At 41.1% G+C, this 25,844-nt stretch overlaps 1 protein-coding gene across 4 annotated transcripts; it reads left to right on the forward strand.

The window, feature by feature from the left end:
- The first annotated feature begins 4,407 nt into the window (after positions 1-4,407).
- ZNF224 (zinc finger protein 224) lies at positions 4,408-18,612 on the forward strand. 4 transcript variants are annotated; one of them, XM_030797583.1, is made up of 5 exons: positions 4,408-4,474; positions 7,756-7,838; positions 11,081-11,207; positions 11,414-11,506; positions 16,682-18,612. In XM_030797583.1, exons 2-5 carry the CDS (start codon positions 7,824-7,826, stop codon positions 18,568-18,570), a joined length of 2,124 nt encoding a protein of 707 aa, XP_030653443.1. In that variant the 5' UTR covers positions 4,408-4,474; positions 7,756-7,823; the 3' UTR covers positions 18,571-18,612. The 4 variants fall into 4 exon arrangements, with proteins under 4 accessions (XP_030653443.1, XP_030653446.1, XP_030653445.1 ...); XM_030797586.1 differs by having other exon boundaries at positions 11,018-11,207; positions 16,682-18,608; XM_030797585.1 differs by having other exon boundaries at positions 4,470-4,516.
- The last annotated feature ends 7,232 nt before the right edge of the window (positions 18,613-25,844 follow it).

Consider the following 25,844-nt stretch of genomic DNA (forward strand, 5'->3'; position numbering starts at 1 on the left):
TGACAAGGTGATGGGCTTACGGATGAAAACTCATGAATGGGAAAAACTCAGCTATCGCTAAAGCCCAATATATTTTATTAAAGATATTGGGGCTGTCTCCTAAATCTAGTTAGTGATGAATTTCAAGTCTAGAGCCATCACTGAATCCTTGTCCACATTCATTACACATAGGTTTTCTGAGAAAATTGTCTGCTGGTTATGACAGGTCTTCTCCAGTGCCAAAGTGAGTATAATAACCTTACTTTTGGCCAGGCACGGTGGCTCATGCCTGTAATCCCAGCACTTTGGGAGGCTGAGGCAGAAGGATCACCTGAATCTAGGAGTTCGAGACCAGCTTTTTACAGAGTATCTCCCCAATAATGTCTCTGGTTAAATGAAAGATTTTCAACTGTGAAGACAACCCTAACCATACTCATATTCTAATTCCTTTCCCTTTCCATATAAATTTTAGAATAATTTTATATCTACAAAATATCTTTCTGGAATTTTGATAGTAATTATTTTAACCCTGTGTATCAATTTGGGGAGAGTGAACATTTTTGCTATATTGAGTCCCACGATCCTCAAACATACAATGTCTCTCCATTCATTTAATATTGTTGGATTTTCTTCATCAGTGTGTTGTAATTTTCATCTTACAACCCTTGTACATCTTTTGTTGAACTTCCTTCTAGGTATGAACTTTGATTTCCATGTGTTCATTGCTAGTATAATATATATAAATTAATTTTGTTATGCTGATCATGTATCCTATGATCATGCTGAATTCACTTATTGTCTAGGCATTCATGGATTGGAAGACTTGATGTTTTTATGATGACAATACTACCCAAACCAATCTACAGTTTTACTGCAATCACTATCAAAATCCAAACAGCCTTTTTTTTTTTTTGCAGAAATCAATTCATAAATTCATATGTAATTGCAATGGAAGCAAATAGACAAAAAATTTTTTTTAAAGGAACATGATGGATGGCTCCCACTTCCCCATTTTGAAACTTACTACCAAGCTATGGTAATGGAATGGAATTGAGAGTCCATAAAGAAACCCATACATCTAAAGTCACTTGATTTTCAAGAAGGATCCAAGATTGCTTAATGGAGAAAGCATAGTCTCTTCAGCAAATAATGCTGGGCAAATATATATACATATGCAACATAATGAAGTTAGATCCGCACTTCACACTATACTTAAAAATTAACTCAACATGATCAATGACCTAAATATAAGAGCTTAAGCTATACAACCCTTAGAATAAAACATAAAAGTTAATCTTCAAGACTTTTTATTTGGAATGTATTCTTAGATAAGACACCATATGCACACGCTAAAAAAAAACCCACATAAATTGGACTGGAGCAAAAAAATGCTATGCATACAGAGACATTGTCAAGAGCATGAAAACACCATACAGCATGGCTTCTAGTATCAGAATATATAAAGAACTCTTAGACCAGGTGAGGTGGCTCTCACCTATAATCCCAGCATGTTGGAAGGCTGGGATGGGTGGATCGCTTGAGCCCAAGAGTTTGAGGCTTGCCTGGGCAACATGGCGAAAATCATGTCTCTCCAAAAAAAAAAAAAAACAAAGGTAGCCAAGCATAGTGACCCATGCCTGTGGTCCCAGCTACTCGGGAGGCTGAGGCAGAAGGATCGCTTGAGCCTGGGAGGTCAAGGCTGCAGTGGGGCGTGAAGCACCATTGCACTCCAGCCTGGGCAACAAAGAGAGACTCTGTTTCTTAGAAAGAAAAGAAAGAAAGAGAGAGAGAAAGAAAGAAAGAAAAAGAAAGAAAGAGAAAGAAAGAAAGGAAAAGAAGAAAGAAAGAAAGAAAGAAAGAAAGAAAGAAAGAAAGAAAGAGAAGAAAGAAAGAAAGAAAGAACTCTTACAACTCAATAACAAGAGGAGAAACCACCCAATTTTCTAATGGGCAAAGATACAAATAGAAATTTCAGATATGCAAGCTACCAACAATCATGTGAAAAGATGCTCAACTATTTAGTCATTAGGAAAATGCAAATCAAACCAATAATGAGATACCATTTTACAACAGCTATGTTAGCTATCATCTTTAAAAATAGAAAATAGCCGATGTGGTGGCAGGCACCTGCAGTCCCAGCTACTTGGGAGGCTGAAGCAGGAGGATCGCTTGAGCCCAGGAGTTTTGAGGTGTAGTGAGCTATGCCCACTGGGTGTCCACACTAAGTCGACATCAACATGGTGATCTCCCAGGAGCAGAGGACTACCCGGTTGCCTGAGGAGAGGTAAACTGGCCCAGGGTGGAAACACAGCAGGTCAAAACTCCCATGCTGATCAGTAGTGAGATGTTGCCTGTGAATAGCCACTGCAATTCTGCCTGCACAACACAGGGAAACCCCGTTTTCAATTTATACACACACACATATACATATACATATATATTTTATACATACATATATACAAAATAAGTATTGGAGAGGATGTGGAGAAATTACTACCCTCATACACTGAAGGTGGGAATGTAAAAATGGTGCAGTTGCTGTGGAAAATTGTTTCGTGGTTCCCAACATAGAATTACCATATGAATTACTAAATTTCATATCTAGGTATATACCCAAAAGAATTGAAAGTAGGTGATGAAACAAATACTCCTACACCACTGTTTGTAGCAACACTACTGACTACAGCCAAAAGGTGGAAAGAACCCAAATGTCCCGCAGTCAATTAATGGATAAACAAATCGTGGCGCACGCCTGTAATCTCAGCACTTTGGGAGGCTGAGGTGGGCGGATCACCTGAGGTACGGAGTTCGAGACCAGCCTGACTAACCTGGTGAAACCCTGTCTCTACTAAATACAAAAAAATTAGCCGGGTGTGGTGGCGCATGGCTGTCATCCCAGCTACTTGGGAGGCTGAGGCAGGAGAATCGTTTTAACCCGGGAGGCGGAGGTTGCAGTGAGCTGAGATCGTGCCATTGCACTCTAGCCTGGGCATCAAGAGGGAAACCCCATCTCAAAACAAAACAAGACAAAGCAAACAACAACAACAAAAAACAAATCGTAGCATAAACATAAAATATTATGAAGTACTGGTATATGCTGTGATGTGGATGAACTGTAAAAGCAGTATGCTGGCCGGGCGCGGTGGCTCACGCCTGTAATCCCAGCACTTTGGGAGGCCGAGGCGGGAGGATCACGAGGTCAAGAGATCGAGACCATCCTGGCTAACACGGTGAAATCCCGTCTGTATTAAAAATACAGAAAAATTAGCTGGGCGTGGTGGCACGCGCCTGTAGTCCCAGCTACTCAGGAGGCTGAGGCGGGAGAGTTGCTTGAACCTGGGAGGTGGAGGTTGCAGTGAGCTAAGATTGTGCCACTGCAGTCCAGCCTGGCCACAAAGTGAGACTTCGTCTGAAAAAAAAAAAAAAAAGCAGTATGCTAAGTGAAAGGTGTCTCAGAAACAAAAGGTTCCATAGTGTATAATTCCATTTATATGAAATGTCCACAATAGGTAATTCCATAGGACAGAGATTAGTGTTAGACAGTGACTGCTTAGTGGGTATGGGGTCTTTGGAGTGATGAAAGTGTTTCCTAACTTTTTATTTGTACTACATATATCCTAAAATGGTGAATTTCACGTTTTGTGCATTACACCTCAATAGAGAGATGTTTTAAATAATAAAATACATTAAAATGTTTTGCATAGATAAAATAAAGAAAAAAACAAACGTTTTCGTTGAGAAAATATTTGCGAGATAAAATGTTAATATCATGAATATAAAAACAGTGCTTGAAAAGTGAGGGATAAAACCAAAAACTCAATAAGAAAGCGGGCAAAACATCTGGACAATTTACAAAAAATGTAATAATGACACCTGAAAATATGCAAGAATATGCCATTTTTACAAGAGATATAAATTAAAACTACATGCCATTTCTTACCACTGGCAAAACTTATTTGAAGAGTGTATCATCTCGCTTGTTCCCTTGCCAGTAACACTCCTGTCCTCACTAGACGCGTTTAGACTTTAGGAATTCCTTTCTATATGATATTTTCTCTTGGGCACCCAGGGAGAGGGAAGGACGACTCTCAGGGTAGAAGTCCACATTTCCCAACAGGAAATACGAGATTCGTTCCCCATGGGAAGAGTGGTCAAGGGCTTCCCAGTAGTCGTCAACACTTCCCCTTGAGGGTGATGCTGCAGGAGTACAATCCAGACGCTCAGTGGAATCGCGGTCGGTTTAACTCCGGCGGGTGGATCCCCGGGAATTCTGGGAAGTGTAGTCCAGACGCTCAGTGGAGTCGCGGTCACTTTGGCTCCGGCTGGCGGGTCCCGGGGAATTCTGGGAAGTGGAGTCCAAACACGGTGGAGTCGCGGACACTTCCGCTCGGGGACTGAGGTTGCTGCAGTTTTTCCGCGATAGTTTGGGGCAGTTCCGCGCGTTGCGGACCCTTCTGAATTTCCTGGACCTACGCATTGGATCCTCAAAGAACTGGTGATCGAATTAGGGGAAAAGGGGCCTCGTCGGAGAGTAGAGGTTTGGAGGGGCAAGGGCCGCCGTTTGCGTTCTTGTCCGTGGCACCTTCTTGGGCTTGGGTCTGTCCTCGCGTCCCGAGGGCATTGGTACTTAGTTGGGTGGCGTCTCACCTGGTTTCAGGGTTTCCGGGGCTCTGAGCTCGCCCACTCCGCCCCCTGCACCCCACGCGCGTGGCCACTTCTTCGCGATATAACGTTGGGGTGTTAATCTCCTTGGGTTTCCCGTTACTGTTCTTTAAAATGGGGACTTTAGGACCACCCTAATGGAATCGTTTTGGGAACTGGAAGAGGTAACACAAATGAGGGCCTTAAAGCAGTCCCTGTCACTTGGTGACTGGTGGTCTCTTGTTAATTTCCCACGAAGCCTGTCAGGTCCCCGGGTGGGGTCAGAGCTCCAGCTGCAGGGGCCTCGGTCCTTCTCCATGATCCCTGCAGGACGCTGGATGATCCTGGAAACCTTCTGACCTCTTTTTAGGAGAGCGAGGGTTGCGTCCACTTTCATGAAGGGAAAGGAGCATTTAACTTTTATGGGGGACGGCGACGCGGTCAGGGTGTTTCACAGCTTTCTCCTTCCCCAACCCGACCTTTCCAAAAGAGCTGCAGAGAGGGACTTCTTGGCTTCTGAGGGCAAAGCTCTACGTGAGTGGTCCTTGGCTCTTTGACCGAGATGCGCACCCCAACCGAGAATGTATAGGTTGTGTCCTCGGGCATGGGGGTCGATAATAATTAAGTCTTAATTAGTAACTTCATTCTAAGGGCATTATACAAATAAATTTACGCCACACCGTGGCTCTGTGGAGAAGTATTGCTTTTTTCTATTTTAAAAACGAAAGTGAGACACAGAGCGCATAGGCACCCGACTAGTGAGAGGTGGAGCTGGGGTTGGAACCTAAGCAGTCTGGGTCAGAGCCTGATTTGATCTTCTCTTGGGATACGTTGTCATTGAGGCAGAGGAACTAGTTGGACTTAGGTGGGGAAAGCAAGACTTAGGGGCTTGAAATTTTCTGAGTTTCTAAAAATGTCAACTATTTTGTTTCAATCATTACAAATATTTTGTACTCTTATAGAACCATGTCATTGTAGAGCATTCTGTTTTTCTTTATTAAGAACAAAATGGGCCTGGCGCGGTGGCTCATGCCTGTAATCCCAGCGCTTTGGGAGGCCTAGGCGGGCGGATCACGAGGTCAGGGGTTCGAGACCAGCCTGGCCAACATGGTGAAACCCCGTCTTTACTAAAAAAAATTACAAAAATTAGCTGGGCTTGGTGGTGGGCACCTGTAATCCCAGCTACTCAAGAGGCTGAGGCAGGAGAATCGTTTGAATATGGGAGGTGGAGGTTGCAGTGAGCCGAGATCCGCCATTGCACTCCAGCCTGGGCGACAGTGCGAGACTCCGTGTAAAAAAAAAAAAAAAAAAAAAGAACAAAATGTTTTTATTACCCACGAATCCATGATGTAAAGATAGCAACTGTTAAGCTTGTAATGTGTTTCTTTCTTTTTGTATATTTATAGGTTTATTTAGGAACATTTAAAAATTTTTATAATTTTTTTCTTAATATTTCCCCCTTATGTGTTTAACTATGGAAATTTCCAAATACTGACAAAGAGACTAAACTAGTGAATTATCATGTTATATCATACTCATTAATCTCATTATTGTTATCATTTTTCCTACGACTGTTTCCTAAAATTATAAAACTTTTTATTTTCATATCATTTGAAACCTATAGAAAAGTTGCAAAAGTAGCCTAAGAAATTCTTATTTACTCTTTACCCACGTTTGCCAAGTGTTTACATTTTTCCTGTTTGTTTTGTTGATGACCATCAGCTGAATACCACCAGAAACATACCTGTAACCGAGACAGCTGATTATAGCTTTCTGCAGCAAGGAAGCCCACGTACCAGGGGCTGTCTTGGTAAGAGGAGGTTAGGAAGAGCTAGTATATGGTTTCACATAACATATTAGATAATTTTAGATTGTATACCAGGTGTTATTTATTAAATATTAGATATCTATCCAAAGACTGCTAATAGTAGTTTATTGTATTATCTATTATACAGTGCTAGGTAACATATTACTTCATGTTATGTACTCCGTGGTTCTATATTTAAATTTGTTCTGTTTTTCACTTAAGGTTCTTACAAGTGTCCCCTACCCATCTGCCACCACCACCGGTGTTCACAGTCTAATTTTATGCTTTGCCTTTGGTTGTCACATTTCCATAATCTTTAATCTTGAAGATTCTACACCCTTTGTCTTTCTATGCTTGATATTTTTGAAGAGTATAAGCAAGTTATTTTGGAGAAAGGCATTCATTGGGAGTTGTGTCTGATGTAATTCACATGTGGGTTCAGATTATGCATTGTTGGTAGGGATACCACAGAAGTGCTGAAATGTCCTTTTCATTGCAACATAACAGGGTCCAAGTGATGTCAGCTTGTTTCTTCATTGGTGATCTCAACCTTGTCCACTTGGCCGAGATGCTGTCTTTCAGATTTCTCCACTATAAAGTTACTTAAGAAAAATCGAAAAGAATAAAGTTTCTTAGGAATAGATAACATTATTAGTGGGCATTCAGCTGTAAAATGACCTTCTCCTCCATTTATTCTTTGTTCAACTACAAATATTCTATCAATATGGCCTTAGAATTGACTCTTGTTAAGTTAAATGACGTGTACGTTAACAATTATTTTGTCCAACCTATTGTATCGTAGAACTTACTTATATCAGGTGTACATCCAGTGATAATTAGGCAGCTTGCTGAATGGAGTAACCATCACCACAGTTCGGTGATCATTGCATGCTCATATTGATCTCCTCCTGCCTACTTATGGTTAGACTTCATTCTCACTCAGATCTGAAGCAATCACTAATCAGTTTTCTCTCTGTATGCATTTTCCTACCCAGACATTTTATAGAAATGGAATCCTGCAATATGTGGTCCTTTGTAACTGCCTTCTTTCATTTCACAATAATGTTTCAAAGGTTCATGTATGCTGTAGCATGAGTCAGTACTTCATTTCTTTAAATTTCCAAATAAGATTCCATTGTATGGATAGACCATGATTTGTCTATTCATTTACCCACAGGAGGGCATTTTGGTTGTGCTGTTTTGGGTTTTTATGATTAATGCTGCTGTGAACATTCATGTGCCAATTCACAATACACATCCCTGTTGGTGGGTGGCATCCCTGGCCACCTTTTCATGTCTCTTTTTCTGCCTTTCCTGGCACTTTGCAGGCACAATTCTGCTTTCCCAGGAACTGCATCACTCAGGACTCTGCAAGTTTCCAGAAGTAAGAGGGAAAATGACCACGTTCAAGGTGGGTAGGATTTGCTTCTATTACTCTTAAAATTCCCTCTCAGTACTCAGATTGTCACAAGTTTTTCTCTGTCTTGGGAAGACTCAAGGAGAAAAACAGACATTTGGGGATCTCTTGTGTACCATGTACTTCCTTTGTTACTTTTGAGTGGATTTTGCCTTTGTTTTTACTTCTTGTTTTCTTGTATCATTTATTCTATGGAGTAGATAAGATTGTAGGAATGGATATTATTTCATTATACTACTTCTCTGCTCACACACTAGCTATTTTTAATCCTGTGATACTCTTCCTCATGTACATTCATAACTGTATTTGTATTGGTGATATTAATCTAATTCAAATTGCACTCTTTGTATTTAATATTATATAATGTTCATTTTTAATGGTTGCACCCTATTCCCATTTAATCGATGTTCTTTTTTAATTACTTTATACTCCCAGACACCAGGAACTCAGTTTTGAAAGGCTACTTTTGATGTGTGCCACGTTGGCTGTTTTGTAGATAGAGTATCCATATGTGGCACATCACGGCAGGCTCTAACTGTGGCTTCACAAAAGGATTGCTGGAAGTTTCCACACAGGAAGAGTTAGATTCTCTTTCCCCCATGCCTGAGTCATGCCTTCTGTGTCTTTTATATACTGGCCTTTCTTTATTCCTTTATATATTAAGGAATTTGACCAAAGTAATATGTAAGCTATTTTTTTTTTTTTTTTTTTTGAGACAGTTTCACTCTTGTTGCCCAGGCTGGAGTGCAATGGTGCGATCTCGGCTCACTGCAGTCTCCGCCTCCCGGGTTCAAGGGATTCTCCTGCCTCAGCCTCCCGAGTAGCTGGGATTACAGGCATGCATCACCACGCCTAATTTTGTATTTTTAGTGGAGACGGGGTTTCTCCATGTTAGTCAGGCTGGTCTCGAGCTTCTGACGTCAGGTGATCCACCTGCCTTGGCCTCCCAAAGTGCTGGGATTACAGGCGTGAGCCACCGCGCCCAGCCTAACCTAAATTTTTTGTGCATGATAGTAGAAGATTTGCCAGTCATTTGTGTTTATTTCTTCATTTACTCCTCAGAACAGCTGAATGAGGCTATTCTTATCTTCCTCTTAAACACATGAAATATGAGAAACCTGCTCAGGTTCAGACAGGAGACCAAGGGTCCAGAATATTAGCCATTTTCACCTTTTTACTCAGTTGAAAGAGAGAGAAAAAGAAAGAGAGAATTCTCCACTGAGGGGCCTGTGCCCTGTGGTGTGGGTGTCTGGAGTGTCCTGTTGAGTGATGATGTCCACAGGTGGCATTGCTCCTCCCTGGACCTACCTTGGGAGGGGTGGTGTCTTCTCTTCCTATCATGGTACCTCTTCCATGGCTCCCAGCACTTCAGGCACCCAAGGACAGCAATTACCACAGTCGTTATAGAACATTTTAAAATTCATTATGGGAAAAGATGCCTTACACAATGTTACCAGAAAATGTAATAGTCTAAGGAGAAAATATTCACCATTTGGATATCTAAAAAAAGATACAATCCAAAATAAGAATCTTATGCACAGACTAGGGAAGAAAATCCAAAGAAATACGAATAAAGGACATTACCAGGAATGTATAGAAGGAGAAAAACAGATGTCAATAAATATTTGAAAGGATGGTGGTATTCATTTATAATCAAATAAGTGAGAATAATAAAACAAAATCATGGCCAGGCCTGTGACTCACACCTATAATCCTGGCACTTTAGGAGGCTTAGGAAGGAGGATTGTTTGAAACCAGGAGCTCAAGACCATCCTGGCAAACAGCAAGACTCTATCTCTACAAAAAGAAAAAAAAGAAAAAAACAATTTCTTCCTAATCAGATTACCAAAGTAATGGGAAAATTGATAACCTGCTTTTGGCTATGTTAAGAAAAACCAGAATAATGTATCCCCTTGAAAGATTTTGAAGTTAGGTTAAAAAAAAAAAAATTGAGAAAACATGACATAATCATAATTTTAAACATTCTTATTTTCTGACATTTTGTTATTTAAAACTTACTTTAAACAGGAGAGTAAGATCTACCTGAAATGATGTTCTTTATTGGATTGGTAATCATGGAAAAGATATAAAATTAAATATTCATTATTTAGAATAACAATAGATTAGTTCAGGCCGGGCGCGGTGGCTCACGCTTATAATCCCAGCACTTTGGGAGGCCGAGGTGGGCGGATCACAAGGTCAGGAGACCGAGACCACGATGAAACCCCGTCTCTACTAAAAATACAAAAAATTAGCCGGGCGTGGTGGCGGGCGCCTGTAGTCCCAGCTACTGGGAGAGGCTGAGGCAGGAGAATGGCGTGAACCTGGGAGGCGGAACTTGCAGTGAGCCGAGATTGCGCCACTGCACTCCGGCCTGGGTGAGAGACTCTGTTTCAAAAAAAAAAAAAATAATAATAACAATAGATCAGTTCCATGGAACACTATGCAGACATGAGATAAAATCAATAACAATAATTGGCAAAAATAAAAACAGGTAATGTTTATTAAGTATTCAGTCTGTGCTACACACTTTTCCCCAGTACCATATGTATATTCCACTGTTTAATTATTTAAAAACTATATCATGTGACAATCATTATACAGAGAGGAAAGTAATACATTCAGGCCAACTTGTCCAAGGTCACATGACTGGGAAGGGACAGAGCCTTATATACATGCTCTGAGGCACGCTGGCTGCAGATCATGACATTCAATGTTGCGATTAATATATGTAGTTTTTGCCTTGAGAGTACAGAGGACTCACTACATAACTACTCACATGTGTTATCATGAACTTGTCAGTTTGGCAAATGTTAAAGAAAAACAATAATATCCAGCGTTCGAGTTTGAGAGAGGAAGACAATGGGCATTATCAAACAAAGTCAAGACTGAATTGCTAAATGTTGCTGAGGGTGATTGTCAAGATTTATCAAAACATATATATGTGTAGCCCAGGATGCCACATTTAGAGTCCTAGAGGGTTACTTACAAGGAGACTCAATGATTGCACGAAGTAAAAATACAGGAGGTCTTTTTCATCATTGCGTTTCTGGTGGAACTCAGGAAAATCAGTCATTGTCAGGATACAGACAGAATGAGTAGGAAATCTATGAGTTGACCTATGTCTCTCAAGATCCAAAACAACTTCCCACCCCTCCTCTCTGTCTGCTCAGTGCCACGCCTCTCCCAGGAATCTTTGGTGATGAGGTTGAGATTGCATATGTTTGATGCTGTAGGAGGCAATGACCTTCAAGGACGTGGCTGTGGTCTTCACTGAGGAAGAGCTGGGGCTGCTGGACCTTGCTCAGAGGAAGCTGTATCAAGATGTGATGCTGGAGAACTTCAGGAACCTGCTCTCAGTGGGTGAGGACAGGCACCCTTTGTAACAGAAAGTCAGGCCCCAGAAGTGGCTTTGTATCCTAGGGTACAAAGTTTCAAGTCTTAATTAGTGACTTGAACCCTATGGTTCAAGTTTGAGTGTGCAGGGAGAACCTAAATTTCTAGTAAATTTTACCTTGATATTACCTAGAATGTGTTGGGATTAAGCATGTAAGTTTGCCTGTTTGCAGGACATCAAGCATTCCACAGGGATACTTTCCACTTCCTAAGGGAAGAAAAGATTTGGATGATGAAGACAGCAACCCAAAGGGAAGGGAATTCAGGTAAGAATCAAGCAACTATGAATCCCCTGTATGTCTCTTCCACCTGTTTTACTTCTGTCCATGCTCAAATCCATTGCCCTGGCCTAAATGGCAAAACCTCTTTCTTGGATTATTGACAAACATCTTACACCTGGTGACCCTGCTGCCCGCCTTCCCATCCTGACATCTGTTCTCATAGCAGCCAAAGTGATCCTTAGGAAATGTAAGTCAGATTGCCATTCCTCAGCTCAAAAGCCTGTTTGGCTTATTTTTATTAAAGTTACAACCTCTTTAATTGACTTTTAGAGACCCTGTGATCTGCTCCTCATCCCCTCCCTGCCACCTCTGTAACTACATCTCCTGTCCTCTCCTTCTTGCTTTGTCTTTACCAGCCACTTTATTCTCCCTGCTGTTTCTCTGTCCTCCCAAGGACACTCTGTTGCCTTTTGCTGGTACCCAGTGACCACAGACTGAGCAGACTGAGCGACAAACATTTATTATTTCTGTGTTCTTTAGGGATGAAGTCTGATACATCTCACTGGGCAATTATCAAGTTGTCTGTAGGGCTTCATGTTTTCGGGATGCTCTTGGAGAGAAGCCTTTACTTTGGTTTATCAGTGTCTAGGCACTGTCCACACTCCTTGGCTCTTGCTTCCCTTCCTCTGTCTTCAAAGGCAGCAACTTGCATCCCCATAGTCATGCTCCCTCTGCCACTCTTCTTATGCCTTCCTCTTTCACCTTTTGGGTCCCTTGTAATTGTTTCGATCACTCCTGGATAATCCAGGATGATCTTTCTGTTCTCTGGTTAACTGACTAGCAACCTTAATTGCATCTACAACCTCTATTCCCTTGCTGTATAACAACATGATCATAGGTCCTGGGGACTGGATGTGGACATCTTTTAGGAACCATTATTCTGTCTCTACAGAAGCTTCTGTCTCAGCTCCTACTTGCTCATCTCAGTCACTGGGATACTCTGTCACCTCAAAACCTTCTGGCATCTCTTTCAGTTATTCAAGTTTCTTTTCAGTTTTAAAGTCATGAGAGAAGCCATCCCAAACCACTCTCTTTATAATTCCATTCTATTTTGATTCTTCTTGTGCTCTCTTCTACCAAGACTCATATACTTCTGTTTATCTGTCACTTCTACATGCTGGACTGTAATGTCTAAGGAATTTTAACTCTTCATGGCTGTATTTTCAGTGCCTAGAATAGTCCTGGTACATGGCAGGTTTCCAAATTTTTGTTAACCTGATATATGAGCTAATGAATGGGGTGACTTCACTGTCTCCTGGAATTGTGGAGAGAGCTAATAAGTGAAACACAAACTACGGTGAAAGAGAGATATTGCAGAACATGTTTTTTGTCTTCCAATGGCCATGTATTTAATTACAACATTCTTAGATTCCGTTATTTGATTGCATTGTGTGTTTACAGTGGAACCACATCCCATGGAAACTTCTAAGCATTCTTTTTATTACTGTACTGAGCTATATGCCTTCCACGTGACTTATCCTGGAGCTTTTCATAGGAAGCATATTCATTTCTGGAAAGAAATCATTTTTGAATGAGCATTCTGATATCTACTAGTGAGACAGCTCTTCTACAAGGGGAAAAATTTCTCCATTTTGTGATGTGTCAGATAATAACCAACTTCCCAGCTAGCTTTCCTTTGACAGATTTACCCATCTGCAGCCCATTTGCCTTTCCAACGTCTGCATGCACGTCACTGACCCCAGGTTTCTCCTTCTCCTGGATGGGGAAGAATGAGGAAGAGAGCAACACAATTCACGCAGCTGAACATTGCCTATATTTCTGGTCATCTTTGTTCAAAAATATGTATATTTCTGCATCTTCATTGTATACAGATTTAATTGTTAAAAACATAAAAGAATATAGATTTTACAACATAATTTTTTCTTTATTTTTTAGAGACCTAGTGCTCTATTTTCAACTTTATAACTTGGAAGGAATCAGGAAACCGCCCTCTCAAAATATCAACATCCTGAAAGAGACTCTCTCTTCTCCCCCAAAACCTCTTAAGTAACAGTGTGTTAAATATATCCATATTCCAGTGTGTACCATTGGGTACACATTTACCTATTACTGTTTTTCCAAGATTCAACCTTGGAAGTTAACTTTCCATTTGACTGACTTAATTTAGGACTTGGTAATATCCTGACCAAAGTTTTCAACATTTTTATGAGTGTGAGTCATAGTAAGAAACACATCTTTCACCATAACCAGGACAAACATTTTTCATGCATGTAGATGTCTATGGGTTACTTCAGTAGGCATTTCATGAAATGATACCTTTCTTGCTTGTCATGAAGATGTGATCATTTCTTTTCTAGTTCTTTTTTTCTAAATGCTCATTAGAAGGCTTTCAATTTATTTTACATCTCACTTTCTGTCTATATTCTTCCATTTGGAAATAAGTATAAAGGAGTATTTATATCATATATTTTCTGCCCTCTTTTTTCTTCCTTTTTGTTTTTTTGAGACAGGGTCTCACTCTGTCACCCATGCTGGAGAGCATTGGCATGATCTCAGCTCACAGCAACCTCTGCCTCCTGGGTTCACATGATTCTCATACCTCAGCCTCCCACGTAGCTGGGATTATAGGCGTGCACCACCATACCTGGCTAATTTTTGCATTTTTAGTACAGACAGGGTTTCACCATGTTAATCAGGCTGGTCACCAACTCCTGGGCTCAAGTGATCTGCCCGCCTTGGCCTCTCAAAGTGCTCAGATTACAGACGTGAGCCACTGTGCCTAGCGTCTGCTCTTTTTTTTTTTTTTTAAATGAGAGTCTAATATCCCCACATGGAACCAACCAGGGCATGACCCCTCAGGCATTCTTTTTATCCCAAGTGTTCTCACCACCTTTCATTGTCTCATCAGGAGCATCACCCTTTGTATATCCCTGTCAGGTCCAACCTTTCAGATTCCCATCAAAACAGGTTGTCTGTTTCTTACCTATTTCAGTTAACCAAATTATTGTTCACAGCTACAGAAAAGTAAAATTAAAGATACATGTTATGTAAAATTCTTGTGTAGGAATATTATGAATATGTAGATATAAACACTCCTAGGCCTTTGATGTTATTGTGAAGAATTTAACTGGCTACACAGTTTAGAGCAAGAGTTTACAGAAGATCGCTCTCACTTCACAACAACTGCAAGTGTGGGGATTTCCCAAAACTACCTTCACATTCAGTAATTACCTAGAAAGATAAGCAAAACTCACTGAATGCTTTTATACTAAAAGTTACGGATATTTACAGGGTAGAGATGCACATTACCTTTCACCAAGAGAAAAATAAGAAACAGTTCTGGGAAGTACCAAATGAGGATCTTGTATTGTATTCTCCTGATAGAGTAGGATGTGTTACATTCCCAGAATTAAGGTGTGACATAGAGTACAGCGAATCAGGGAAGCTCACCTGAGCTCTGGTTTTTTTTTTTTTTTTTTGAGATGGAGTCTTGCTCTGTCGCCCAGGCTGGAGTGCAGTGGGGCGATCTCAGCTCACTGCAAGCTCTGCCTCCCGGGTTCATGCCATTCTCCTGCCTCAGCATCCTGAGTAGCTGGGACTACAGACACCCGCCACCATGCCCGGCTAATTTTTTTGTATTTTTAGTAGAGACGGGGTTTCACCGTGTTAGCCAGGATGGTCTTGATCTCCTGACCTCGTGATCCGCCCGCCTAGGCCTCCCAAAGTGCTGGGATTACCGACGTGAGCCACTGCGCCCACCGAGCCCTGGTTTTACGAGTAATTTTTGAGGCTCCATTACATAGCCATTATTTGTTGATTGATTCCCATGTGGCTAGGCAGCCTCCTGGGCCACTGATTCCATGTAACCTAAAGCCCCACCTTAAATCACATTGCTCTTTGTGACATGGGGGCACCAACCCCCAAAGGCGTGGCCAGCCACAACCCTAAATCATATTGTTTCACTTTCCAGTGACCTAGTTTTACTCTCAAGCAAACAAAGACACTCTCCTCAGGCATAAACTCCTAGTCATTACCTCTCAGATCCTGAGGAAAACATCCAGACCTCATTTTGAGTAAGGTTAATATCTTTACTTTGTAAGCATACACAATATAAACACAAATGTACCAAGTATTGATTATATTTTCTTTAAAGTTCGTTTTGATTCATATTTTATTATATACATAATTTATTAGTTTCATAATTTACCATGCAAGATTTTAGACTGATTAGGAAATTCACTAGGAAGACTAGCAGGTATAATATTTGTATCATATTAATTTTATTATTGTCTTTTATTTTTATTTTATTAAAAATTTTATTTCAGTAGTCTTTTTATTTTATTAAAATATATAGTGGTTTTTGGTTACATGGATGAATTGTCTAATGGTGAAGTCTGAGATTTTAGTGTACCCATCACCTGAGTAGTGTACATTGTACCCAACTTGTAGCTTTTTATCCCTTACCCTACCTTCCACCCTCCCCATTTTGAGTCTCCATAGTCCATTATATCACTCTGTATGCCTTTGCATACCCATAGCTTAACTCCCACTTATAAGTGAAAACACGGTATTTGGTTTTCCACTCCTGAGTTACTTCACTTAGAATAACGGCCTCCAGCTCCATCCAAGTTGCTGCAAAAGACATTATTTCATTTTTTATGGCTGAATAGTATTCCATGGTGAATATATACCGTATTTTCTTTATCCACTCATTGGTTGATGGGCACTTAGGTTGGTTCCATTATCTTTGAAATTGTGAATTGTGCTGTAATAAATAATAGGCATGCAGGTGTCCTTTTGATGTAATGACTTCTTTTCCTTTGGGTAGACAGTAGTGGGATTGCTGGATCAAATAGTAGGTCCACTTTTAGTTCTTTAGAGAATCTCCATACTGTTTTTCATAGAGGTTGTACTAATTTACATTCACACCAGCAGTGTATAAGCATTTCTTTTCACCACACCCATGTCAACATCTGTTGTTTTTCGTAAGTCTTTTATTTCTACCAAGTATTTTACATATAATACTTGGTTTAGTTTGAAATTGGCCTCATCCAAACCGAAGATTATGGTGCACTTGAAAAATACAAACTGAATGTTGTCTATACTCATGCGAGTTTCATGCCATGGCCTAAGTGAAATTTTGATAACACCGAACAAAGGCTTTACTTGTCCTCATCTTTTAATTCTGTATTCTGATAGGAGACAAGATCCAAACTGAGATGGAGACTGTTTCAGAAGCAGGAACACATCAAGAGTGGTCCTGCCAGCAAATCTGGGAAAAAATTGCAAGCGATTTAACCAGGTCTCAAGACTTGGTGATAAATAGCTCTCAGTTCTCCAAAGAAGGTGATTTCCCTTGCCAAACTGGGGAAGGACTATCTGTAATTCACACAAGACAGAAATCTTCCCAGGGCAATGGATATAAACAGTCCTTCAGTGATGTCTCCCTCTTTGATTTTCATCAACAATTACACTCAGGAGAGAAGTCTCATACATGTGATGAGTGTGGAAAAAGCTTTTGTTACATCTCAGCCCTTCGTATTCATCAGAGAGTCCACATGGGAGAGAAATGCTATAAGTGTGATGTGTGTGGTAAGGAATTCAGTCAGAGCTCACATCTGCAAACTCATCACAGAGTCCACACTGGAGAGAAACCATTCAAATGTGTGGAATGTGGGAAAGGCTTCAGTCGTAGATCAGCACTTAATGTTCATTGCAAATTACACATGGGAGAGAAACCTTATAATTGTGAGGAATGTGGGAAAGCCTTCATTCACGATTCCCAGCTTCAAGAACATCAGAGAATCCATACTGGGGAGAAGCCATTCAAATGTGATATATGTGGTAAGAGCTTCTGTGGTAGATCAAGACTTAATAGGCATTCCATGGTTCACACGGGAGAGAAACCATTCCGATGTGATACGTGTGGTAAGAGCTTTCGTCAGAGATCAGCACTTAATAGTCATCGCATGATCCACACAGGAGAGAAACCATACAAATGTGAGGAGTGTGGAAAAGGCTTTATTTGTAGGCGAGATCTTTATACGCATCACATGGTCCACACGGGAGAGAAGCCATATAATTGTAAAGAGTGTGGGAAGAGCTTCAGATGGGCCTCGTGTCTTTTAAAACATCAGCGAGTCCACAGTGGAGAAAAACCATTCAAATGTGAAGAATGTGGGAAAGGATTTTACACAAATTCACAATGCTATTCCCACCAGAGATCCCATAGTGGAGAAAAACCATACAAATGTGTGGAGTGTGGGAAAGGCTACAAAAGGAGGTTAGATCTTGACTTTCACCAGCGCGTCCATACAGGAGAGAAACTGTATAATTGTAAGGAATGTGGGAAGAGCTTCAGTCGGGCCCCATGTCTTTTGAAACATGAGAGACTCCACAGTGGAGAAAAACCATTCCAATGTGAAGAGTGTGGGAAGAGGTTTACTCAAAATTCACATCTTCATTCCCATCAGAGAGTCCACACTGGAGAAAAGCCATACAAATGTGCGAAGTGTGGAAAGGGCTACAATAGCAAGTTTAATCTTGATATGCACCAGAAGGTCCACACAGGAGAGAGACCGTACAATTGTAAAGAATGTGGGAAGAGTTTTGGCTGGGCCTCGTGTCTTTTGAAACATCAGAGACTGCACAGTGGAGAAAAACCATTCAAATGTGAAGAGTGTGGGAAAAGATTTACCCAGAATTCACAGCTTCATTCTCATCAAAGAGTGCACACTGGAGAAAAGCCATACAAATGTGATGAGTGTGGGAAGGGCTTCAGCTGGTCCTCAACTCGTCTGACCCATCAGAGACGCCACAGCAGAGAAACACCTCTCAAATGTGAGGAGCATGGGAAGAACATTGTACAGAATTCATTCTCTAAAGTGCAAGAAAAAGTTCACAGTCTAGAAAAGCCATACAAATGTGAGGACTGTGGGAAGGGCTACAACAGGTGCTTGAATCTTGATAAGCATCAGAGGGTCCACATGGGAGAGAAAACATGGAAGTGTAGGGAGTGTGATATGTGCTTTAGTCAGGCCTCAAGTCTTCAACTTCATCAGAATGTTCATATTGGAGAAAAACCTTAGTGATGTGATGGTGCAATAAAGTCTTCACTCAGTCTTCATGAATGCAATCTCATCTGAAAGTTCACAAAGGAGAGAAACATTAAAATATGAGGCACATAGTAAGCACTTCCCTTTGAGTACTTTATCTCTGAATCCATGCTGGTGATAAATTTCACCCATTCTTGGAAGAGGGAAAACATTTGTTTAAGATAACATCAGTGCTTCAGCCATAGCTCAGCATGCCCCAGTAGTCTCAGGACCACCATAATGGAGAATCCTTGTAAATGGTGTAATAAAGCTTCATTCAGAAGTTTGGTAATTACAGCTATCATTCAGGAGACAGGCCTTAGAAAGAGTAAGAGTTCATGAATTTACCAGACTCTAATGGTGGACGTGCCAAAATTGATGTCCATTAGAATGTAAGCTACATGTGTCTTTCTTTGCTGCTAAATCATCACAGCCTTAACACTGATTAGCACTTTGTATGTGTTCAGTACTTGTTTGTTAAATCAATGAAAAGATAAAACATATGTATGGGTTTGGATACAATTTTGTGTATCCAAAAAGGGAAGCCTGCAAAAAATAATTCTGGGAAACATGAGTTGAAATGCAGAGTAAACTCAGTACTGCAATCCATAGCAATATTTTGCATATTATTATTTTTTCCTTTTAAGTTTTTTTCTTGATCAGATTTATCATATTCATTGAATATTATTTTATTGCACTTGGCTCCTGGCTTCCCCCCATCATGTGTTCTGAAGTCAGATTATTTGTGGCTCTATCAAATGTTCATTGCTTGTATACAGTATAAATTGAACTATCTTTTGTAGTTTTTCTCACAGTATAGACTGAAAAGGTTTGGTTAATTTCGCAATAGCAGACCACTGCATATTTCACAATTAAGTGTTTTCAACAGTATTAAGGCAAGATTTACGGTAACACTTTTAAAGTGCCAGATGTACATTGACAGAAATTTTCTTTTTTCTTTTTTTTTTTTGAGACGGAGTCTCGCTCTGTCGCCCAGGCTGGAGTGCAGTGGCCAATCTCGGCTCACTGCAAGCTCCGCCTCCCAGGCCATTCTCCTGCCTCAGCCTCTCTGAGTAGCTGGGACTACAGGCGCCCGCCACAGCGCTCGGCTAATTTTTTGTATTTTTAGTAGAGACGAGGTTTCACTGTGGTCTCGATCTCCTGACCTCGCGATCCGCCCACCTTGGCCTCCCAAAGTGCTGGGATTACAAGCGTGAGCCACCGCGCCTGGCCTGACAGAAATTTTCTTAGTCAATCCTAGATTGATCATGATTTCTGATTTCTATGCAGGCCTTGGTATGATTGCCTTTTAATTGCTGTACAATTTCTTTTTTTTTTTTAACTTCTCTGGTATAAAATATTCTAAATTTGAAGGACAGCTTTTGTCAACCTTCTTATCCAATATTTTTCCACCAACACTATGAAACAGGAAGAGAAACTTAATGGAGTTTGGTAATTTCATCAAATATATTAATTATTGGTGGCAGGAGTAACATTTAAATCCTCCTCTTTATTGCTGGCGGTAAAAATATGTCTTTTGGAGAGCAGAACATGTCAGAATGTATAAGGTGCAACTGTTTGATATGAAAACCATAGGATAGGAAATTATGCCTATGACACTAAAACTCCAAAAAGTAGAAGACCACATTGATGATGTCACTCCATTTTAAAATGGAAAAACAAGTGTTCAAGAACAGGAATTTGTGTGAATTGCATTTATTCCTATAATAATATGAAATCAATGAGATGATGACATAGACACAATAACAAAAGGAGAAAAACAATGTGGCTTTTTTTAGCCTTCATAACCTAATCAAATAAATATCTTTGTGTCTTTTATGTTCTTTTGAGTGTTTATATACTGTGTAAATGAATATTTTTACTGATCTTTGCTGGCAATGAGTATTTGCATGCATTTTTCCATTTTATACTTCTATGCATTTTTAATTTTTTTATGCCATGATCTTTTAAACAACTAGCCCTTGTGTGAATGAAGAGTGCAAACTCACTCATCACCATGGTGGGGACACCAGTGTTCATGAAGGATCTGCCTCCATGACCAAGCACCTTCCAATAGTCCCCACCTCCAACACTGGAGGTCATATTTCAACATGAGATTTGGAGGGGATACATATTCAAACTATTGTCAGATGCTAATTCATCAGGTATACACCATAGTAATATCTTAAGTGTGTTAAGTTAAAGTGATATATTTTCTAAGGTATAGAACAAATAGGGCTTATCACCCCCCCTACAATCAAAGAAAATGTCACAATGCTTAGTGTGCCATTTTTGATACTGGATGCAACTTATTGTTTCGATTGTGCAACTCTGACTTTTATGAGTGACCCAAAAACTTTTTGACTTGTCCCAAACAAGAGAAGTTTGTGTAATATGTCTCAGCTTCCACGTAAGCTTCTCTGCCACTAAAACCCTATGATCCTGGAGGTCCAAAAGTGTTTGAAATGTCCGTTTGAAGCCTATGGCTGGACCTAATTGGAGAATCAAAATTCAGATGCTTAGTATTTTGAAGCAAATCTCTGCCATCCTCTGCATATACTTACTCTCCTCTGGAGAAGAAGCTTTTCATTTTGCTAGGGTGGGTTTGTTTTTTTTTTTTTTTTTTGAGATGAGTCTTGCTCTGTGGCCCAAGCTAGAGTGCAGTGGTGCAATCTCGGCTCACTGCAACCTCTGCCTCCCGGGTTCAAGCGATTCTCCTGCCTCAGCCTCCCGAGTAGCTAGGATTACAGGCGCCCACCACTGTGCCCAGCTGATTTTTGTATTTTTAGTAGAGATGGGGTTTCACCATCTTGGCCAGGCTGGTCTCAAACTCCTGACCTCGTGATCCACCCGCCTTGGCCTCCCAAAGTGCTAGGATTACAGGCGTGAGCCACCACGCCCGGCCACTAGGGGTCTTAAAAGGGACAGAACACTTGACCACAGACCACCAAATTAACATGTGACTTATGCTTTCCATCATGAATTGGGTGTTGACCCCTTCAACTCTTTAAGTTACATTTGCAGATTAGTATTCCATTCGGAAGTGGTATATATGAGATTGTGTTTGTGCAGGCTCTGAAGCCACAGGTAAGTGCATCTAATATTCATCTCCCTACTCTTGCTATATTATCTTCAGAATGAGTGAATATAAAGAGAAGTCATCTGAAATTATTGTGTCTCAGCAGCAGAAAGAAGTGGAATACATGGTTGGATGCTGTGGCTCATGCTTGTAATCCCAGCATTTTGGGAGGCCGAGGCGGGCGAATCACCTGAGGTTGGGAGTTTGAGACCAGCCTGACCAATATGGAGAGACCCTGTCTCTACTAAAAATACAAAATTAGCCGGGTGTGGTGGTGCATGCTTGTAATCCCAGCTATGCTGGAGGCTGAGGCAGGAGAATCGCTTGAACGCGGGAGGCGAAACTCCGTCTCAAAAAAACAAAAACAAAAACAAAAAACCTGAAAGCTGGTAATGAAACAAATAAGTGTACACGAACATCCGTAGCAATACTGCTCACTACAGCCAAAAGGTGAAAAGAAGCCAAATGTGCATCAATGTATGAATGGAGAAACAAATTGTAGTATAAACATAAAATACTACTCATCTATGAAAAGGAATGAAGTACTGATAGGTGGTATGATGTGAATCACATTAAAAATATTATGCTAAGCAAAGGGAGTTAGAAACAAAAGGTTTTATTCATTTTTATGATTTGTCCAAAATAGGTAATAGAAAAGAGACAAAGATTAATGTTTCCCCAGGAATGGGATTATGGACAACAGTAGTGATTGCTTAGTGGGCATGGGGTTTTCTTTGGGTGATGAAAATGTTTTGGAATTCAAGAGGTGGTGGTTTCACAATGAAGCAGCTACGTTGTCTGAGATTTAAACCCGGGGTTCTTCGTTAAGCGCCAGGAAAATTTAGGACACGGACACACAAGAGGAGTTTAGCAGCGGAGATTTAACAGGGAGAAGAGAAAGAGACACAGGTTCCTCTATAGAGGAAGAGGTCTCCGAGCGGAAAAGGGTTGGCTGGCAGTGAATGTGCTGAGTTTTACAGACCAGTTTGAGGAGGCAGTTTCTGATTTACATAGGGGTCATAGATTGGTTCGATCAGTTATGACATTTACATAGTGCGTGGGGAAGGCTGGTCTCCCCACTCTAATCTTCTTATGCAAATAGGCTTCCCAGTTGATTGGCCCATCTTGTCAGCTTCTTACTGTGCACGTGGCTGACAAAGAGAAGGGAGGATGGAGCCGCCATCTTGAACATGATTGGCACAACTGCTGGTATCTATGTCTGCGGCAGCTCTATTTTACAGGCTGCTGTTCCTTAGGAAGGGAAATAATTTGGGGCTGCTTTTCATTAAAAAGAAATGCCTTACCGAGGGCTCCCATACGCTATCTGCGTAAGTGATTGCTTCTTAACTCCTATATATCAACAACACTGTATTTGTACTAGATGCCATTGCCATTGAATTATGTGCCTTAAAATAACTTTGTTTTGTGAATTACACCTCAAAAATGTTTTTTAAATAATAAAACGACTACGTTAAAAACGTTTTGCATAGCAAAAAACAAGTCAAAGGAGAAAAGCTTTTTGGTTGAGCAATATTTGATACAATGTTAATATGAATATGTAAATAATACTTAATGGAGGGAAAAAGACTAAACACTCAATAGAAATGTGGGCAAACTATTTAACCAATTCACAAATACTATAATAATGGCAACGGAAAATATGCAAGGATGTTCCACTTTATTTACAAAAGAACAAATACAAATTAAAACTACATTTAGATACCATTTCTTACCATTAGATTAGCAAAACTTAACTCCTCGAAGACTCTGTCCTCTCGCTTGTTCCCTTTCCAATAACACTCCTGTTATCATTGGAGGCGTTTAGACTTCAGGAATTGCTCTCTATTCAGTATTTTCTGTCCTGAACCAGAGAGAGAGAAGGACGACTCTTAGGATAACAGTTCACATTCCCCACCAGGCAGGCGCTCGTGGCTTTGGGATTCGTTCCCAGTGGGCACCCCGGATGGCAACGCTTGCCCCTGAAGAATGAGATTTTGAGCATTTTTCCTGCAGCATTCGGAGGAGTGTAATCCAAATGCTCTGTGGAGTCGCACACACTGGCTCCAGGAGGAGGATACAAGCAATTCTGGGAATGGTAGTCCAGAAGCTCAGCGGAGTAGCGGTCAGCTTGGCTCAGGCAGGCTATTCAGGGGATTTCTGGGAAATGTAGTCCAGACGCTCAGTGGAGTCGCGGTCAATTTGGCTCCGGCAGGTGGATCCCAGGGAATTCTGGGAAGTGTAGTCCAGACGCTCGGGGGTCGTCGCAGTCAGTTTGTCTCAGGAATTCTGGGAAGTGGAGTCCAGACAGTGGAGTAGCGGGCACTTCCGCTCCGTTAATGTGAGGTTGCTGCAGTTTTGTAGTTTGTACTGACCCTGGTAGTTTGGGTCAGTTCCGCGGGACCCTTCTGAATTTCCTGGGCCTACGCATTGGATCCTCAACGAACTGGTGATCGAATTAGGGGAAAAGAAACCTCGTCGGAGAGCAAAGGTTTGGCGGGGCGGGGGCCGCTGTTTTCGTTCTCGTCAGTGGAGCCTTCTTGGGCTTGGGGCTCTGCTCGCGTCCCCGGGGTATTTGGGACTTGGTCGGGTCGCGTCTCGCCTGGTTTCAGGGTCTCCGGGACTCTGAGCTCGCCCACTCTGCCTCCCTGCACCCCACGCGCGTGGCCACTTCCTCTCAATAAAACGTTGGGATGTTACTTAATCTCCTTGGGTCTTCCGTTACTGTTCTTTAAGATGGGGAGTTTAGGACTATCCTAATAGAATCGTTTTGGGAACTGAAAGCGGTAACACAAATGACAGCCTTAAAGCAGCCCCTGTCATTTGGTGACTGGTGGTCTCTTGTTAATTTCCCACGATGCCTGTCAGGTCCCCGGGTGGGGTGAAAGCTCCAGCTGCAGGGGCACCGGCCCTTCTCCCTCATCCCTGCAGGACGCTGGGTGATCCCGGACGCCTTCTGACCTCTCTTTTAGGAAGGCGAGGGTTGCGTCCACTTCCAGGAGGGGAGAGGAGCATTTAACTTTTATGGGGCACGGCGACCACTGTCTGGGTGTTTCACAGCCTTCTCCTTACCCAGCTCGACCTTTCCAAAAGAGCTGCAGGGAGGGACTTCTTGGCTTTTGAGGGCAAAGCTCTACGTGAGTGATTCTTTGACAGAGAGGCTCACCCCAACCGGGAGTGTATAGGATGTGTCTTCGGGCATGGGTGTTGCTTTCAGTTGTCATGTTTTTCTACTCTTTAATCTTGAAAGATAGCATAGCTTTCATCTTTTTTTCTTGATATTTTATCCTTGTTATTTTTGAAGAGTATAGATGAAGTTATTTTGGTCAAAGATGTTCATTTGGAGTTTTTCTGATGTATTTCATGTTTAACTTCAAATTATGCATTTTTTGCTGGAATACCACAGAAGTGGTAAATCTCTCTCTTTTTTTTTTTCTTGAGACGGAGTTTCACTCTTGTCACCCAGGCTGTAGTGCATGGCACGATCTCAGCTCATTGCAACCTCCATCTCTCGGGTTCAAGCAATTCTCCTGCCCCAGCCTCCCAAGTAGCTGGGATTACAGGTGCCTGCCACCACACCCGGCTAATTTTTGTGTTTTTAGTAGAGACGTGGTTTCACCATGTTGGCCAGGCTGGTCTCAGACTCCTGACCTCAGGTGATTCAACCGCCTTGGCCTCCCAAAGTGCTGGGATTACAGGCATGAGCCACCGTGCCCAGCCTGAAGTGGTAAATTTCTCATTGCAACATTACAGGGGCTATATGTCAGTTTGTCACTTCATTGGTGATCTCAACTTCGTTCACTTGGCCAAAGTCATGTTTGTCAAATTTCTGCATTGTAAAGTTATTATTTTGAATTTTTTTTTTACCCCAGGAACACAGATTCAAGTTGCTCTCAATATATACTCCCTATTTTTTTAGTTAAATAAAATTTTTAAGGAGAAATACATTTATTAGTGCTCATTCTACTGTAAAGGTGAACTTCCCCTTCTTCATTTGCTTATTCATTCATTCAACTATAAATATTCTATCAGTGTAGATCCAGAATCCAGTCTTATTAAATGACATGTGGATGAACAATTACCAATGGTTTGTCCAACTTTATTGAGGTGTATTCTACATATCATAGAAACTACCCATTTCGTGTGTACACTTTAATGATTTTTAGGAACTTTGTAGAGTGGAATAAACATC

The sequence above is a fragment of the Nomascus leucogenys genome, chromosome 17, assembly GCF_006542625.1.
Source record: "Nomascus leucogenys isolate Asia chromosome 17, Asia_NLE_v1, whole genome shotgun sequence".
Taxonomy (NCBI): domain Eukaryota; kingdom Metazoa; phylum Chordata; class Mammalia; order Primates; family Hylobatidae; genus Nomascus; species Nomascus leucogenys.